This window comes from Bos grunniens, chromosome 20 (genome assembly GCF_055505025.1).
Source record: "Bos grunniens cultivar Pamir isolate PY7600 chromosome 20, Bosgru_T2T1.0, whole genome shotgun sequence".
Lineage (NCBI taxonomy): Eukaryota > Metazoa > Chordata > Mammalia > Artiodactyla > Bovidae > Bos > Bos grunniens.
In genome coordinates this window covers 71,427,885-71,447,602 of record NC_141184.1, presented here as the reverse complement: position 1 = coordinate 71,447,602, position 19,718 = coordinate 71,427,885, and the positions used below count along the sequence as shown (strand labels likewise).

Below are 19,718 nucleotides of genomic sequence, written 5' to 3'. Positions count from 1 at the left end.
AGATCCCCTGGAGAAGGGAAAGGCTACCCACTCCAGTATTCTGGCCTGGAGAATTCCATGGACTGTATAGTCTATGGGGTCGCAAAGAGTCAGACACAACTGAGCGACTTTCACTTTCACTTCCCAATACAAAATAAAAAGTTAAAAAAAGAAGATCATACAATACGACCTAACTTATATATGGAATCTAAAACAAAGCAAAGTGAAAAAAACCTGAGCTTGCAGATCCAGAGAGAAGTCTGGTTGTTACCAGGGGTGGGGGATGGGTGGGTGACCATGGAAGTGGGTCAGGAGGTACATCCTTCCAGTTACAAGCTAAGTAAGTCCGGGGGTACTATGTACAGCATGGTGACTATGGTTAATAATATTCTATTTTTGGAAGTTGCTAAGAGAGTAAGCCTTAAAATTTCTCATCATAAAGTTAAAAGAATTATAACTAGGTGTGGTGATGAATCTTAACTAGACACATCGTGGTGATCATTTTACAATATATACAAATATCAAATCATTATGTTGTACACCTGAAACAATATAATGCTATATGTTATATATAACATATATGTGATGTTAATATCTCAATTAAAAAAAAAAAAGTAAGGATTCACTCCAAATCAAACCTCCCATAACCTTGCCTGTGCCAGTAGGTACTCATCGGTTAATACGCAGCCTTCCTGCCCATCCTAACCACGGTCTCCTGGAAATAATGCCTGAAGCTGGTGGTTTTCAAACAGTGGGTCCCTGAAGGTTTGGGATTGGCAGTGCCGCAGGTTCTGATTTTTTGGCACCACCTTGTGAATCACAATGGTTCCATTTCTACTTCTTTTTTTTAAATCGTGGACTTTGAAGTAAAACACAGATGGGAAAAATGGCTCTGCTGCTACAAAAGATGAGAAAAAAATTGGAAAAAAACAAAGCCAAACCCCAAACAACTTGCTGTGAACTCTAAAAGAGAAAATCCTACTATGGGTCCGAGGCCCAGTGAGTAGTTTCCTGGTCATCTATTTAGGAATTTCAGAGGAGAAAGGGGCTCTGACATTCTTCCTCATTATCCACCAAGCCCACTGAAACACCACGGAGTAGGAGGTGGGAAGCCCTGGCCGCATCAGAGCCAGGCTGGGAGGTTCCTGTCGGGACTGGCATGAGAACTTGTGTCGGCAAAGAGGGGCCCGTAGCGCTCTCTCCGTTTAGTAAAAGTTGTGGCGGGGAGACGGGAAGAGGAGAAAGCTTGTGTTGAGTGGTTAACTGTGCTAAAGCACTCGCATTGTCTCATTTAACCCTAACACTTGTACACGGGATGTACAATTTTTCTCCATTTTAGAAGTGAGACCTAAGGCTCAGAGATCGAAGGTGTCCAGATTGAAATCTTAAAGTGTGGGTGGTGGAAGCAGGACTCAAATCCAAGTTCCCAAGGCACAGGACCGTACACCACAGTGGGTGAACGGTCATCCCTCTTCTGTGCTGGAAGCATGCACCTGGATGCCCAGGCATGGCCACTAGGTGGCGACAGAGCCTCACAAAGAATTCCTGGTGCTCCAGCTAGGCAGCAGCCTGAGACCTCAGCCTGCACTATAGCAACCCTGGGCTCCCAGACCATCAGAGCGGGACCACATGCTGTCTCTTGGCCCACCTTTCTCCCTAGCATGTTGGAGAGGGGGTTCTGATAGGCTGGTCTGGCTTCGAGTCCCAGCTCTGCCACTTACTGGCCTCTGGGCCAAGACTTCATCTGAGCATCAAAGTTCTCACCTCTAAAACTGGGGTGATGACGCTCGCCTGGGGCCTGCAGTGAGGACTGGATGAGATAAAGACTTGGCAGTGGATGGGTCTGTGGTAATTAAGACTGGAGGGAGCACGCACTGGTCACCAAAGAGGGATCTCAGGGGCTGTTCTAAACTTGGAATTCCCGTGGAAACCCTGAATTGCTAGCTTCTTTTGAGACTCTGGGGCTTCCCTGGTGGCTCAGAGGTGAAAGCGTCTGCCTGCAATGTGGGAGACCTGGGTTCGATCCCTGGGTCAGGAAGATCCCCTGGAGAAGGAAATGGCAACCCACTCCAGTATTCTTGCCTGGAGAATCCCTTGGATGGAGGAGCCTGGTGGGCTATAGTCCACGGGGTCGCAAAGACAGGACTGAGCGACTTCACTAAGTAACTCTGAGCCTCTGCCTCCCCACACAGCTGCATCTGTTGGCACTGTGCCCTCCGGGCTACCACGGTCTCCAACACTGCCTGCTGGGACCCGCTTCCCCCAAGTCTGTCACCTTACAGGTCCCTTGGACCTTGCATGCAGGTGAGTCTGCTCCTCAGACAAGTCTTAGAACAGAGGAATAGTGCAGTCCGCCTCCATTCTGGGGCAGGGGGGACTTGGGTGGGTTTTTGTAGCTTGGGTATTATGTATCTGGGCCTGGAACAGAAATCTCTCTACTTGCAACTTCAGCTGGGAACCTGCACGGAACCCAGCTGCTCTGGGCCTGTACTTCCCTAATACGGTCTGCAGCTGCCCCCTCCCGGATCAGATCAGCTGTGGTTTGCCTTCCTGTGAGGAGGCTTGAGGAGCCACGGCAACCCACTCCTGCATTCTTGCCTGGAGAATCCCCATGGACAGAGAAGCCTGGTAGGCTGCAGCCCATGGGGTTGCAAAGAGTCAGGACACGATTGAAGCAACTTAGTGGGCCCTGGCTCTGAGGCTGAGCAGGTCAGAGTTTACTGCTGTGACTCGGGGGAGGAGATCTTTCTGAGGCTGGTATGGCTTCCCGGTTCCATCAGCTGCTGTTCAGCTCCTCCCAGCCTGGCTTGCATGCATACAGATGGGGTCTCCCCTTCCCCAGAGTCTCCTTGTTTCTCAGCCTGTGGAAACACTCATCAGCCATAGCTCATGTCTCAGCTCAGACATCACCTTCTCCTCCAGGGAGCCTTCCCTAGTTCTCTAAGCAGAATCAACTGTCTGTTCCTTCTTCATTGTCCCTACAGCAGGCACTGGTGTCTCCTGTGAGACCTTTTTTATCCTGCTCCTACAACACTTGCTTATTTACACATCTGCCTTCCTCCCTGGACTGTGTTCTTCTGAACACTGTGGCTCCAACCCCTAGCACAGGTCCAAGGTGAGGTACTGTAAGCAGCTTTTGGCAGGAAAGAGCTCCCTGCAGGAGGCTCTTGTGTCTTTTCACTAACCTTACATCAGGCACCCCCATGCTCTACTCATCTCTACTCAGATCTTTGGATTGCACAATACTTTGCCTGATCTGTTCTTTCTATAGATCAAAGTAGAACAAATGAGTAAGTAATTAACAGATGACCAGATCTCTTCCCCAGCTTCCCCTTTAGTCATCTCACAGACAAACTCTGTGAGCAAGACAGCGTCTAAAGAAGAGTCACAAGAAGTTGACAGGTCTGCAGAGTGGGAGAGGTGACGACTCTGAGTCCCTGTCTCAGTGATTAACTCAGACTTCTTCTCTTTCCTCTTTAAAAGCTTTCATGGCAGTACAGAATCTTCGGAGGTGGTTTCTGGGGGACACTGAGTCCACCATCTCCCCAGATTGCCAGCATTCTGATTAAAAGCAACTTCCCTTTCTATCAACATTTGCCTTTCTCTTGAGTTGAATCAGTCAGACCTGATTCAGTAACAGTGCCTGAGAGATGTTCCTGAGTGAATGCACTACTGGGGAAAAACCAGGGCTACCTAGAGAAAAGTATTTGGAAGTACAGCCACTTATGTTTTGGCCACACCTCATGGCATATGGGATCTTAGATCCCCGACCAGGGATCAAACCTATGTCCCTTGCACAGGAAGCATGGAGTCTTAACCACTGGACTGCTGGGGAAGTTCCAGCAAAACCATTTTTTAATACGAGATTCTTAGAGTCTTGGGCCTTTAGGATTGGGGGTTGAAGGGCACAAAATATGTCACCAGACTTGGCATGAGGATCCTGGCAGGGACATTCTTTACTTGGTTCCTCCCAGAGGTAAGAAAAGGGCCCTGGGGTCTCCCAAGGGCCACGTGCTAACTCTCGCCTGACTCCCTGACAAGCGAGTAGCCATTCTATGGGTTCCTGATTCATGCCTGATTCATTCCTGCCCTAAGACACCAGCAGAGTATTCCAAATTTGTATCAACAGCACACCACTTGACCAAACCAGCAGCTGACCTCAGTGTGGGAAGGGCAGTGGAGTCCCTACGCTTTGGACCAGCCCAGCCACTCCGCAGTCTGCCTGTCACCTTCTGTCCTGCCCCGTCCGTGTACAGGCCCCCAGGAACACACCTGGAGGGACGCAGGGCTGTCATCTGCAGTACACGGGCGAATGTCGCGGAGACATGGGAGAACTCAGTCGCACCTAGATGCGTCTGACACTTCAGGCTCTGGTCAGGCAGCCCTGGACCTGTCTCTGTCCCTTGGACTTCACCCATGGCCAGCGGCCCCAGGAACACAGACGGTGGCAGTCCCTGGCTCCAGGGAACTCTGAGGCCACTGGGACGTTCACTGAACCTGCTGGCCAAACCTGCCTAGTCTCCTCTCCAGCCACCCCCTCTGCTGTGACTCTTCATGGCCACTGCCTTTTCATGGTCCCTCAGGCTGGTGGCTGCTGTTCTCCCAGCCTGCTGGCCCACTGCTTTCCCTGCTCACACACCTTCTTCAGGACCCACTGCAAATGGCTCCCCCTCCAGGAAGCCTTCATGGGTAAGCAAGCACTTCTCAGAATCTCCTACAGGTTCCTTAAAACTGGTGGCTGGGTCGGACCCCAGAGAGCTTCAGGCTTGGGTTGGCAGGTCCAGGCTGGGGTCTGAAAATGTGCATTTCTGACAAGCTTCCAGCTCTGCAGCTGCTCTGGGACTTTACCTCAAGAACGACTGCTTTGGGACTTCCCTGGTGGTGATCCAGTGGTTAAGAATCTGCCTTACCAGTGCAGGGACACGGGTTCAATCCTGGGTCCAGGAAGATCCCACAAGCTGCAGGACAACTACTCCAGTGCACCGCAACCACTGAGCCCGCACCGTAGAGCCCACAGGCCCTGATTACTGAAGCCCACAGGCCTAGAGGCTGCGCGCCACAAGAGAAGTCCCTGCTCTCCACCACGGGGAAAGCCTGTGCGTAGCAACAAAGATGGGGCACAACCAAAAATAAAAGCAAATACATAAATCTTAAAAGAAAAAATCCGCCTTGCAATGCGAGGGACACAGGTTCGATCCCTGGTTGGGGGGCTGTGATTCCACATGTCATGGGGCAACGAAGCCCCAGCTCTGCAACTGCTGAGCACAGGCGCCGGAACGAAATATCCCACCTGACACAGCGAAGATCCCACACGCCACAACCGAGACCTACACAGCCAAACAATACACGCTGCTAAGTCGCTTCAGTCGTGTCCGACTCTGTGCGACCCCAGAGACGGCAGCCCACCAGGCTCCCCTGGCCCTGGGATTCTCCAGGCAAGAACACTGGAGTAGGTTGCCATTTCCTTCTCCAATGCAGGAAAGTGAAAAGTGAAAGTGAAGTTGCTCAGTCGTGTCCGACTCCTAGAGACCCCATGGACTGCAGCCCACCAGGCTCCTCCGTCCATGGGATTTTCCAGGGAAGAGTACTGGAGTGGGGTGCCATTGCCTTCTCCAAACAAATACATAAGTTTTTAAAAAAGAACCACTGGTTTGTGCCGATGGTTTTCAGCTGGGATTCGTGGGAGGTGGGCTGGGGCCTCCGTGAGGGTGTGTGTGAAGGAGGAGACTGCTCCCTCCAGCTCTGCAGGGTGGCTGTGCTCCTGTGTGTTTAGCATGATTGAATTCCACGTGAAGTTTTGATTGAAGAAAGGATTTAGTTACTGGGAAAAACGTTGCCCTTCACTCATCGCGACCAGACGTGCTCTTGCTTCCAGAGGGGAAGGGCCGGGCTCTGGATGGGATTTGCTCTTACATTTTGTGCTTTCTCCAAGGAACGGCTCTCATTCCACGGGGAGGTTTTATGTGATTTTAAGTGTAACACAGACAAACATGTCTCGTTTGAGTAGTTCCTTTTATACCTATTATAAAAATATTTGTAACTAAAATAGTTTTTAAATGTTCCTAGTTGAGAATTCATTTGACTGAGGAAAAAAATATAGCATGGCGAACTAGCAGAGCTGTAATGTCACAGATGCTATCACTCAGGAGGAAGCTAAGTTTAAAAAGTGAGCAGATTTAAAGCTGATGTAAGGGAGGGCATTAAGTAATAGCCCAGCTAACATACAGATAATGTAAAAATCAGGGTGATGGTTGGAAAGACTGAAGTTTAGGAAATACTGTCCTTTAGAACAGTTTGAAAGTCACTTAAGGAGAAGTCCTGCTCTCTCCATGCTCTGGAATTTCTTCCCCTTGAGTTCCAAGCTCATCTCACCCTGTTTTCTTTCTTAAACTAATCAAAGATTGGGATGACATTTTTAAAAGGGCATCTCATTAAGCAGCCTCGTCTCCATTGGAGCAGAGGCTCCTGCCCAGGAGCCAGCTGGCCATTTATCTTATGGTAATGAGGTGTCATCTCCCCGTGGGTCTGCCTTCCTCCCTTCCTCCAAGACCGCCTCTCTGGCTCCCACCCGCCACTCTGTGACTGTGTGTGTGTGTGTATGACTGTGTGACTGTGTGACTGTGTGTGTGTGTGTGTGTGTGTGTGTGTGTTGGAGGTGGGGAGTGGGGAGAAGCAGAACCAGAGCCTCTGGCGGCTTCTCACAGCGCTGGATGCAGGCCGGAAGGTGCTGGGGTGGGGGGCGCTCGTGCAGCGGGGGCGGGACTGTGGTCCTCACCTGTACACTGTGGTCGGCGGCGAGCTCAGGCTGTCGTAGACGAGCCTCACGTGGCCCTGGTACAGCTCCAGTGCCAGGGGGTCGTTGTCCCCCTTGTAGAGGAGGATGCCGTTGTCCTTGTCCGTGGCTACCTGGAGGGAGGCATGAGAGTCAGGGCCGCCCCGAGGCACCCCCCCACCCCCAGAGCCCTCTTTCAGGTGGCATATCCTGAACAAACCCTGGGTCTGAAATCATGTCCTTGTTTCCTCTTCCATCTAGTCTGTGTATTTCCATAAGGAAGGCCTGTGCTTAATACTCAAGCAAATGCTGATTGATCAATTCCAAATACTTATGGGGTATTCAATATGCGTGGCTATTGTTTTTATGTTGTGTGTGTGTGTGTGTAAGTGAACACATATTTAAAAATGCCAGGAACCATGAGCTCTGATCTAGCCTCTCGGGGCCTTCATCTCTTTGTATATAGTAATAATTATAAACAAAAGACTAACCACTACTATTTAATTCAGTGTTGACTATCAACTCGGGAATTTTTTAAAACACCAGTGTCTGGGCTTCACCCCAAACCGATTACATGCAAATCTCTAGAGGTGAGACCCAGGCAAAGATAAGGTGCCCCGGGAGATTCTAACGTGTTGCCAAGGCTGAGAAGCCCTGGTTTCAGAAGCCGCTGCTCAGAGGGCATGTTCACCGGGCACTGGGCTCAGGGCTGGGCTCTCAGACAGCCAGTCAGTGCCCACTGCCGGGCACAGGGGCAGTGGAGAGAGGGGGTGTGGGGCAGCTGGTTGGATAGAACACTGGGGTGTTTGGGGCCCGGGGCCCCATTAGTTGGGATGTAATGCTTGGGTCTCTGGGTGAGTAGCACTAAGAGAGGAAGGCAGGAGGGCAATGAAGTGACCGGGACAAGGGATGATGGCACCCAGAGCTTCTGTCCTGTACGTGCCAGTGGTCCACCCCCATCTCAGAGGCCTGCTTATGGACTGGAGGCTCCGCGAGGTGAGGCCATGGGAACATCTGTGCATCTCTGCAGCCCCAGTCTCTAGAATGGTACCTGGCAGGTATAGATGGCCAGTGGATCTTTGTTGAATGAATATTTTTCTCCATAAGCTTAAACCCAGGCTAGTGTAACCATAGCCAGAAGGAAGAAGGGGCCTCGGTGGATGCCACATGGCAGGGCTGCTAACTGGCCTGCACCCTCTAGCTGTGCCTCTGGGTTCCCACTGCTCACCAAGCCTGCTCTCTAGGCAGAGTCCTGCTCTATGTCATGTGCGTGCATGCTCAGTCAGCTGCGTCTGACTCTTTGTGATCCCGTGGACGGTAGCCCGCCAGGCTCCTCTGTCCATTGGATTCTCCAGGCAAGAATACTGGAGTGGGTTATCATGCCCCCTCTTCTCCAGGGGATCTTCCCAACTGAGGGATCAAACCCACATCTCTTACATTTCCTGCATTGGCAGGTGAGTTCTTTACCACGAGTGCCATCTGGGTCTCTCGATACCATATCCCTTGCCTTCCCCTCTGCCCCCAACAGCACTGACAGCATCTGGAAATGTGGTTTGGAAGAACTACTCAGATCCACAGGTTAAGGAGCCTGACAGAAATTAGTTGGAAAAGAATCTAGTTCACACTGAACAGTTTCCTGCTCCCTGAAAGATGCCCTGCTCCCTCCTGCCTCTGGGCCTTTGCACATGCTGATCTCCCAGGCTCGAATGCACCCCTCTTCACCCTGCATCATCAGCCCTTCCACCCTTCTCCATGCCAACTCCTACTCATCCTTCAGACCTCAGCTTAGTTATCATTGCCTCTGGGAAGCCTTCCCTGATTCTTCCAGGCAGGCTGGGATCACAGCCCCACCTGCATGCTCCCACATCACCAAGGGTTATCATTGACAATTTTCTTGTTCTCCTGCCCTGGGCAAGGGGCTTGGCTGTCTTATCCCCCACTGAATCCCCACTGCCTGCTTGGCACATAGTAGTTGAATGACTGTTCCCTAGAGGAGTCAGGAGCTGTCTGTAGAAGCCATGGAGTTGGCCAGTACCCCCCACCCCAGCTGTTTCCAGAACAGTCAGAGCTTAGCGGCAGGTCAGGGTCCTTCCAGGCTGAGTCGGGCGGGGCGCACCTGCAGAGAGATGTTGGCCTGGGGCCGGACCTTGGCTGAGGCCAGCTCCACGTAGGAGTCCTTGCCCACGAAGTTGACGGTGATGAGCTTCTCGCACCTCGGGCCGGCAAAGCCGGGGGGGCAGCGGCAGGTGGGCTCCTGCTGCACCACAATGCACTGGGCCCCATTCTGGCACTCGTACTGGTCACAGGGGCTGGTCTGCAGCAGGACCATGGGCGGGGGGTGCTCACAGTGGAGCCCACTGGGAGGGCAGAGAGGACGGTGGGGAGAGAGGACAGGGGAAGGTGAGAGGAGACGCCAGGTCATTGAGGCCAAAGAGCTGCCTGGGGAGAGGGTGGCATGAAAGGGAATGGGGACTGGTTCCAGCCCTGCCAGAGATGGGGGGAGGCCGGTGCCTTCTCTAAGCCACAGATTTCCCACTTTTAAAATAATGCGGTTGGACTAGAGTGCAGGTCCTCAGTTTCTGTGTCATCAGAATCACCTGCGATACATTTGCTAACGGTGCAGACTCTCTTCGAGCCATGAATGAGCGGATAAGCAGCATGGCATGTGCACACTATGCAACACTATTCAGCCTTGAAAAGGAAGGGCATTCTGAAGTATGTGACAATACGGATGGACCTTGAGATGACATTGAGCCAAAGCAGCAGTTACAACGAGACAAACGCTGTCTGATTCCATATGAATGGAGGTACTGATTCCATATGAATGAGGTACTCAGAGGGGTCAAACTCATGGAAACAGAAAGTAGAGTGGTGACTGCTGGGGCTAGAGAAGGAGGAATTGGGAGGTACAGTTTCAGTTGGAGAAATAAAAAGATTTCTGGAGACGGACGGTGGTGATAGCCGCACAGCAATCAATGTACTCACTGTACATTTAAAAACGCTCAAGATGGTACATTTTGTGTTATGTGCATTTTGCCACAATTAAAAACATTTTTTTTTAAAGTGTGGGTTTCCAGCTCCTTCTACCCACCCCTGATTCTCATTTCATAGCCCTGAGGTGGGGCCCTGAAATTTATATTTTCATAAGCCTCGCTTGCAAAGGGCCTCAGTCAGCCTTTGGAACCAACTGCCTTGAGAACTCATGGTTCCCTCCAGGCTCATGTTCTCAGTCCATGACCAGGGCTCATCTGCACAGTTGGCTCTATGCTTCCATGAGACCTGACATGTATACAGAACACATCCCCCAGGCTGATCCCCTTGACTGCAGTCCCCGGCCTCCCCTCCGGGACCCCCTGTGCCCTTCCCTTCTGGTCAGAGCTGGAGCTGCCACCCATACACTGCGTCCATACACCCCACAGACATCTGACCACCTGGCCAGCGCCTCCTGTCTCCCTTTTCTCACCCGGCTTCAGGGACTCCCCAAAATCCTCCCATCCACCTCCATTTTCCTGCCACTAGGGAATCCATAATGGTTTATTCTCCAGCTTAGAGAGAAGATCCTGCCAGTGTGGCCATATGGCTACCTCCACCGTGCAAGCTGGGCTCCAAAATGGTATCATCTTTCGTTACATGGCATCATGCCCAAGTTTGACTCTAAGTCCAGCTGCCACAGGGTTGCCCTGGGTACCTCCTTTTTCCATCTACAACACGGGGTTAACAATGTCTGCTCTGGGACTTGGGGGCGTGAGGAAGGTTTGGGAAATAAAGACACCATGGAGATGAAGGGCTAGGGTCGCCTGGGCCCCCCAACCCCCACTCTCTGCCGCCTGCCCGGCAGCCCCTCAGCCCTACCTGAAGCCCTGGGGGCAGACGCACGTGTAGCCATTGACCGCGTCCACACACTGGGCCCCGTGGCGGCACCGGTGGGCGGCGCAGTCATCATCGTCCACCTCGCAGAGCTTCCCGCTGTAGCCAGGGGGGCATTCGCACCTGCAACACGTCAGAGCGAGGCTGCTCCAGGCCCGGCCAGCTTCCAGGCAGCCTCTCCTGTATCTCCCTGTGTCCTCAAGGCCCCTCAGCCCCCGCGAGCTCCCCAAAGCCTGGCCACAGCCTGTGAGTCGGTGTCCGCCTGGTTTACACGGGCACCTTAGAAACTAGTTCCATGAAGACAGTGGTAGATCCCAGTCAAAACCTTGTCAGCTGCTGGCTGGGGGGCTCACGTTGTGGTCAGACAGGTTTTGGCTCGGATCTGCCACTGTCTATGTAGAACTGGTATTCAGCCTAGCCCTCCTTCGCGCACCTCTCACAGAGCACCTTGCTGAGGTCTCTCAGCACCCGGTGAGGGAGGGTCTGTCCCCTCCAGGATCAGGAGCAGACCTGGGCTCTGGGAGAGCGGACTGGACTTCCCCGAGGCCCCCCAGCATAACGATGTTTCGTCTATGCATACGTGTGTCAGATGCTCTTCTCCATGTGTCTGCTACTAGGTGCCTGTTTCAGTGTCTCTACCCATAAATGTGGCTGACGATCAGTACCTTCACCTCTTACAGCGGCTTAAGAAACTAAGTGATCCACTCTGTGCGGGGCACTAGATCCACACTGAATAAACAGCGTGATATGCAGAAGGAGCTGATAAGGATGGTGAAGAAATGATGCTCTCGGCACTGCCTTTGATTCTTCTCTATTGTTTATTCATTTTCTCCCCCAGAGATTCAGGCTGATATAAGAACTGGGATAGATAAAGAAGATGTGGTACAGATATGCAATGAAACGTTACTCAGCCATGAAAAGGAACGAAATTGGGTCATTTGGAGAGATGTGAATGGACCTAGAGTCTGTCATAAAGAGTGAAGTAGAAGGAGAAAACCAAATATTATGTATTAATGTGTACATGTGGAATCTAGAAAAGGGGTGAAGATGAACTTATTTGAATCTAGAAAAGGGCCAGAATAAAGGCGCAGACGTGAGAACAGACGTGTGGACACAGTGGGGGAGAGAAGCACTGACATATATGCACCTCCGTGTGTGAGACAGTTGCTAGCGGGGAGCTGGGGTGCAGCACAGGGAGCTCAGCCTGGTACTCTGTGATGGCTCAGATGGGTGGGACTGGGTGGGGTGGGAGGGAGGAAAGTGAAAGCAGAAACCAACACATTGTAAAGCAATTATACTCAAAAAAAAAAAAAAAGAAAGAAAGAAAGGAAAGAAAAAACAACACTAAGCTGGAAAAAAAAGAGAGAGAAGGGTGAATCCCTTTGCTTTCGATAGACGCCTCTGGTCTCCAGGGGAGAGTATGGAGCTGTGGTTCAACCCAGGCCTTGCGGGCCTGCCCCGCCTCTCCCAGAGGAGCATGGTGTCGGCAGCTCCATGGTGTCCCTGCAGGCCCAGGCTTCAACCTGGCCAGAGGCAGTTGCTATGGCCAGCCTCCCTGAACATGGGCCAGAAACATGCATCTCTGGGCTCCTCTGTCTGAGGTGACAGTGTGTCAAAGTCCCAGCAAGAAACAGACCACAGGTACCACCTTACTCACAGGGGCTCAAGCACACACACAGGCACTTACGAACACAGATCCTTCCTAGCTCCTCTCCCTCCTGCAGGGCCTTCAGCCTGCACACCTCTCTGGGGTCCCTGGCTGAATTTTACTGGGCAGACTATGAAAAATAAACACAGCCTGTGCAAGTCAGAGGAGGAAGCTGGTAGAGAGGAAGGTGTGCAATAGGTGGTGAGGTAGGAAGTGAGACCTTGGAACACTTACATGATGAAGGAGCCCGACTGGGGAAGCATCAGGACAAAGGGATGGTCCTCCCTCCCTACTCTCCTTGCTCCACCCGCTCTAGGATGGAGAGAAGTGGGCTGGAATCGCAAGTAGATCCTGATGCTGCTGGGGTTGCTGCGTGCTGTGGATTCGTGGTATGGTATGATACTCAGGGGACCTGGGTGTCCTTGGAGGCCAGCAAGTTCTAGAATTTGAGGACTTACTGGGCCTGCGCCCAAAAGCTGTGACATCTCTAAGATCTGACCTGTTCACCTTTACTTATATGATGGATACATTTGAAACACGTGACCTACTGCTGCACCAGCAAGTGCAAACTTTCACACCTTTGCCCCCACCTCATCCTAGTCTTTGAAAGCGTCATCCTGGGGATGACTTTGTGGGAGTGCATGCTGCATATACTGCAGGCCAGGCCTCTGCGAGGGTTAAACCTGGCCCCGGTAGGTATATGTGCCTGTGTCTCCTGAATTCTATGTACCTGCAGAGCAACTCAAGCTGTATGAGCTTCTCCGAGGCAACAACAGCTACTCACTACTTACAGGGGCAAACCCAGCCTGGTAAGCACAGAGTTCAGGGCTGCTGAAGTCTTTAGGAGGAATGAGGGAAGCCATGCTCCCTTGCAGATGAAGCAGTAGAGGTCTGGAGGCAGATGTGTTTATGGCCTTCTTTTCTTTCCAATGCTACAGCCCTCTCTACACGTGTGCTTCCTAAACAAAACCCCCAGAGTCTTGTAAAAGTAGAGCTTCTGATTCAGGGAGTCTGGGTGGGGCCTGGGAATGAGCATTCCCAATAAGCTCCCATGGGATGCTGACACTGCTGGTTCATGGACCTCATCTCTAATGGCAAGGATCCCTACAACATTTCTTTATTGGCTAAAGACAAGCAACTGGTGGTATACCCTGCATTCCGTGTTTTCAAATGTTTTGCCTTTTTTTCCTAAAGCATAAGGTTTATGCCATTTTGATACGCATTTAACCTACTGATTCTGACACAGAGGAGTAACCAAGTGACATCCTTGGTTTCAGGACATCAGGAGTCTCCAGACTGAGCTAAGGAATCAGTCAGACCTGGGTCAGCTCTCATCCCCTTCCACGCACACGTGTCGGCCGCTTGCTCCACCTCGCTGTGCTTCAGCCCACACAGAAAGTGGTAACAGTTTCTACATCCTAAGGGTGCTGAGTGTCAAACGTGGTCATACCCAGTGCCTGACACAGAGGGAGTGCTGGCCACCGCCATCTCTGTTTCTGGTTCTGTCGCTTTCAGGGTGTAGTGGCAGTTACTTTCAGGCCTTCAGTATATTATTTCAGCGTTCACGTCACAGGTACTGATATAGTCCTCTCTGCTTTGTTGAGTTGAGGCCTCATTAGAACAGCATATAAGGAAATCCCCAAGGATAAACACCTTCAAACTTGGGCAAAGGCTGCAGGGACTGCGCGTCTCTTTTGTTAGTGTCCCTGTGGCCCGCCTGGGGATGTGAGTCATTATGGTGATGGTGGGGGGTGTGGGGGGGCATTGTGGGATAAAGTGAAAAATGTTGCACTGGGAGAAGGGGCTTTTGATTTAAATGCATCTTAATTCAAAAAAAATCAACATTATTGAGTTGGCCTGTAGACTTCATCAAGATTCTAAGAGACACTGTGCATAAATATATTATCTCAAGATTTTGAAAGCTAGACTGGTTTCTTTCTATTCTATTTTGTCCTTGAACTCAAGGAGGTCTTGGTTACAGTACAGAGAGTTTCCAGGGACAGGGAGCAGAGAATCAAGGTCTGTGGTCCTAACTCCCTAGCACCCCAGCCCCAGTCCAGCACCCTGGACCACTTCTGACCAGCCTCCATGCTCGCTGTGCTCATCCAAGCCAGCTTCCTCTGAGCCTGTTGTCCACTTGGCTGGGAACACCACTGATGTCCTTCCGTCCATGGATATTCTACCCAGTCTTCCTAGCTCAGCGACCACCACTACCCCTTCCTAGGCATACCCAAAGCACTCTGCCTGTCAGTCCAGCCGCCGCAGCTTTGGGTTCAAGTCTGTGCTTTAAGCCTCTCCTCCCAGCCCTTTGCTTGCCCCTCAGTTAAAGAGCAGCCCTGGTCTGAGGTCTGATCCTGGAGTGGGAGAAGCAGGGCCAGGCGGCAGAGGCATCGCTCGCTCTTCCTCACGCTTAGGTAACTGGTTACCCGAGAACGTATTGGCACATCTCGAGGGGACACAGCCGGCAAGGCAAACCTGAAGGGCCTCAGCTTCCTCTGTTCCCTCTGAGGCCAGAGCCCTGCACTCCTCTTAACATTTTCCTGGTCACGGGCTCTAGGCTTCATATGTCCAGATAGAAAAGGAAAACTCAAGCAGGCCTGCTCATGGCCCTCGGTCACCCTTACGTACATAGACTCTGCCCCGCCTGCAGGGCCCTGCTTCTCTCAGCCCATCCCAATGCCACCCATTCTTTGGTGGTCACCTCCAGTCTCACCTCCTAGAGTAGAGGGCTTCCCTCTCTACTCCAGGAGGTTCTTCCCCCTCCTCAGAATGCCAGCAGCACCCAGGGCCCGAAACTAGGGCTCCAGGAATTCCTTCTTTTCAAACCTCTGTGTGGTGTCAAATTTCCCTCCCCCAGGTCCATGGCAAGAGCCTCAGATGGAGGAAATAAGAAACCTCCTACACTACCCACCACCCTCACTGCAATGAGGATTTGGGGACTGCGGTGGGTTGGCGGGAGGACAGCAACTGGAACCCATCGTTATTACATTCTAGGATTCCAAGAGTTTACAAGTTCAAGTTTTGGAGAATCCATGAATCTAAGAGTCCACAGTTCTAAGACCCTGTGATCTCATGATGTCAGGGGCTTTCTAAGATCATGGGTTTGCATGAAGTCCTAAGCTTGCAGTACAGAATCAGAGTCTCAACACCCCCAGGTCTGAGAACTCTCTGCCACGTGGCTGAGAGCTGAACAGACTCTGAGTGGTGACAGCTCCTGGGGACATCTAGACCACAGTCTGAGCTTGTGTCCTGAAGCGGCTGGGGATGCCACTGGGGACAGGCTGGGCAGAATTCTCTTTCAAGGCTCGTGAGCACAGGCACCGAGCTCCAGACCCACATCCCTTATCTCTGCAGGTGGCTGTGAGGGTCACGTTGGGTGTCTTTGCTGAGGGCTTGTCTGGGGTTCCCCTACAGCTGCTCTGGTCTCTGTCAGATCCCCCAACCCTGATTCCTTGGTGTCAGAGGACCCCACTTTCCCCACTCAGTGCAGACAGAGCCTACCGGAAGGAGGGGAGGTAGGTGTGTGGTCAGGGATAGGACAGTGCTCTTGACCAAAGGGTTCTGAGCTGTCCCTCCCAATATCAGAAAATCCCAAGACCTGAAAGCCAGGATCTTCTCCAGAAGAGGCAACGGCACACTTTCACAAAGGAGTGTGGAGGGAGGAGGTGGGGACAGTGCCCAGGAGTCCCCAGGGGTGCCCTTCGGTCTGCAGGCTCCAGAGCTGCTGTCTCCTCCTGAGGCAGCCTCTTGTGTTCCCTTAGAACAGCCCGAGCGTGCCCCTGCTCCCCCGGAGATGCCACCCCAGCGGCCACGTTGCCAGGCCCGTCAGAGCCCACAGCCTGCCTCCTCCCTGCCCACCCCCACCACGCGCAGGCACACAAGCTGGCGGACTTGCTGGAGCCAGGGGGCAGGGCGGGCTGCACCTGGGGAGTGGCACCAGATGCCCTCTGGCCTCTGCTTCCTCTGTGGGGTGGCTCCACCGCACTAGCTCTGGAAAGAAAAGATGTGGTGACAGCAACGTCGTTTTCATTTCCCAGAATAATGGAAATAAAAGCAAAAATAATAAATGGGACCTACTTAACCTCAAAAGCTTTTGTACAGAAAAGGAAACAATAAACAAAACAAAAAGACAACACACAGATTGGGAGAAAATACTTGCAAATGATGTGACTGAGAAGGGACTGGTCTCTAAAATTTACAAACAGCTTATGATACTCAATAGCATCAAAACAAAACAATCCACTCAAAAAACGGGCAGAAGACCTGAAGAGACATTTCTCTAAAGAGGACACATGTGTCCACAGGCACGTGAAAAGATGTTCACCATCACTAGTTATTAGAGGAACGCAAATCAAAACCATAATGAGATACCACCTCACACCAGTCAGAATGGCTAGCATCAAAAAATCCACAAACAATAACTGCTGAAGGTGATGTGGAGAGAAGGGAACCCTCTTGCAATGTTAGCCGGAATGTAGGCTGGTACAGCCACTATAGAGAACAGTATGAAGGTTCCGTAAAAAATTAAAAATAGAGCTACCATATGAACCTGAAATCCCACTCCTGGGCATATATCCAGAGAACTGGCCCTAAAAGATACATGAAGCCCAATGCTGACTGCAGCACTGTTTACAACAGCCAAGACATGGAAACAAGCTAAAAGTCCACCGGCAGAGGAATGGATAAAGAAGACGTGTTACATATACCATGGGATATTATTCAGCCGTTAAAAAGAGTGACATAAGGCTATTTGCAGCAACATGGATAAACCTAGAGAATGCCATACTGAGTGAAGTGAGTCAGACAGAGAAGGATAAATATCATGTGCCATCTGTCATATGTGGAATCTAAAAAGAAATGATACAAATGAACTTATAAAACAGAGACTCTCAGACTTAGAAAACGAGCTCGTGGTTGTCACGGGGAAGGGACAGGACTTTGGGAATACACAGGCTATATTTACAAAGGATAACCAACAAGGACTGCTGCAGACCACATGGCGCTCTGCTCACTGTTAGCGTCAGCCTGGACGGGAGGGGAATCTGGGAGAATGGATACACGTGCGCGTATGACTGAGTCCCGTCACTGTTCACCTGAGACTATCACAACATTGTTAATTAGCCGCTTTTGGCGTTAAAATAAAGAAATGCATAGAACTCAAGCGTTCTAACAGGAAAAAGAAAAAGAAAACATGTGCTGAGAGGGAGGGACGGAGGAAAGAGAAGGAAGACTAGGGAGGGGTCAGAGAAAGGGGCTTGCTCGCTCTCTCAAGACAGGAGAGAACAGGGAGGGCAGACACAGAGACTCATAGAGAGAGACACGGACAAGGAGAGAATTAGACCGTGACTAGTCAGAGGTACAGAAAAGCACATGCTAGCAAACTAACAGAAAAAGAGAGAGTGAAAAAAAAATATGGAAAGAACCCCAGAGCTTCTGCCGCAAACCCAGGCTACTGGAGCCAAATCCTCGGGACCTGGTGCCAGTCATGAATGAGCCTCACCTGAATCCTCTGTCCAGGGAGATGCACTTGGCCTCATGCTGACAGAGGTTCATCCCCGGCACACAGTGGTCAATGACCTCGTCGCACAGCTCACCTGGTGGGGCGGGTAGAGAGCCCAGGCGTCAGGGAGGAGACAGGGGGATGCCCCGGCTAGAAGGTCAGGTTCATCCAGTCCCTGGTCAGGAGCCTGCCATTTATTCTCTAGGCATCTCCTTTCTTCTGCACCTCTGTCTCAATTTCCCTGGCAGTGACCACAAGAAGACCCCAGAACCTCTCTTGGGCACTGTTAGAGCTTTGCCATTTGGCTGTTTCACTTGATTATCCAGGGGCTGCAGTAGCCGAAATCACCCCTGACTTGGTGAAAGTCGCTCAGTTGTGTCTGACTCTTTGCAACCCCATGGACTATTCAGCCCATGGAATTCTCCAGGCCAGAATACTGGAGTGGGTAGCTGTTTTCTTCTCCAGGGGATCTTCCCAACTGAGGGGCTGAACCCAGGTCTCCCGCACTGCGGGCGGATTCTTTGCTGCCTGAGCCACCGGGAAGCCCACCCCTGACTGTGGGCTGTGCTTATCTGTCTTTCATTCTACACTCATTTATGGAGCCCCTCCTGTGTGGTAGCACTCTGCCAGGGCCCAGGGACACCGCAGTGATCCAGTCCCAACCTCCCCCGTGGTGTGTGTGTGTTGGGTTGGGGGAGCGGATCTACAAATAACCAGGCAATTATAACACACAGCTGTCAGCGAAATGATGGGAAAACCTGTGGAAACTCAGGGGTTTCCTAGAGGGGCAGCCAGGGCTTAGCAGTGCAGTCCACCTGTTACAGATAAGTAAGCCCCGTGGGTTTTCTCAGAGATGAAAATATGGAAAGAATTTGAAGTTCTGGTCTCTGGCTACATCCCCTTTGAAATTCACAGGGCCAGAAAAATGCCAAACAGGTCATAAATACCCAAAGATATAAGGCCTGCCGATAAGCCCTGGAAAACTCACACCACCAGAAAGCAGAATGTGGGAGGTCAGACAGGCCTGCAGGGGTCAGGTTCCTGGAAGACACACCACTGATAACTTCCTTGCATTCCACCCAGTCAGGCCACGTGGAGAGTGATGGAGAGAAACAAGCTTGCAGCCAGAGCGGCGTGGGGCAGGTGTGCCCGGGGCAGGGTGAAGGAGGGTCCGAGGGTGGCTAGGTGGAAAAGCGTGGCAGACACAGCCCCAGAGTTGGCTCTCTGCTGTGGTGGGGGCAAGCGGACCCCACCCTGCCTTCACCGTGTCCCCAGCCTCTCGAGACCACAGAGGGTGCCTGTGTGCCTTCTCAGCCTCTTCTGCTTCTTCTCTGTCCGTGACACTGAGAGAAGTGTATTCTCTGTGGGACACTTCCGACATTTTCTGGCACAGACAAAACCTCGATGTCCCATTCTCAGGAACAAAGTACAAAGAGTCAGAACTGCATCCTGGTCAATGGAAGAGCAGGCAGGAAACTGCCTTCATAAGTGTTTGCTCGGCAACCTCCCCGACCCCCTGTCCATTCTCCCGCCATCAGTTCAGACCTGAATGAAGCATGAGCGCAAGGCAAGTACCTCTCAGTTGGCCTCAGACACCACTGGGGAGCCCAGGCCTCCCGAAGGAGGGGATGAACATGAACTAAATGAACAGAGAGCTGAAAGCCGGGGACCTGATCAAAGTGGGGAGGAGTGAGTGATTTGTGGGGGTGGGTGGGGGAGGGGTAGACAAACTAAGGGAGAGGGTCTTTGGGAAGCCCCTCAGGGCATATTATGGGTTTTTTTTTTTTTTTGAATTCAAGTCTTTGTCCAGAGCGGGAAAGAAGATGGAGTTTTTGGAAGAAGCCTAGAAAGTGGTGGGCTTCCCAGGGGGTGCAGTGGTAAAGAACCTGCTGGCCAACGCGGGAGACGCAAGAGACGCCGGTTTGATCCCTGGGTGGGGCAGATCCCTGGAG

At 51.7% G+C, this 19,718-nt stretch overlaps 1 protein-coding gene across 3 annotated transcripts in view; it reads right to left on the bottom strand.

Moving 5' to 3' along the window:
• Window positions 1-19,718, bottom strand: part of SLIT3 (slit guidance ligand 3) — a 718,940-nt gene that overhangs the window by 18,491 nt on the left and 680,731 nt on the right. For all 3 annotated transcript variants that reach the window (XM_086362269.1, XM_086362271.1, XM_086362270.1), the window contains exons 29-32: window positions 17,767-17,860; window positions 10,604-10,741; window positions 8,868-9,108; window positions 6,755-6,885 (exon numbers count right to left, since the gene is read on the bottom strand). In XM_086362269.1, the coding sequence (XP_086218395.1) occupies window positions 6,755-6,885; window positions 8,868-9,108; window positions 10,604-10,741; window positions 17,767-17,860 (604 nt within the window). The remainder of the gene's footprint in view (window positions 1-6,754; window positions 6,886-8,867; window positions 9,109-10,603; window positions 10,742-17,766; window positions 17,861-19,718) is intronic.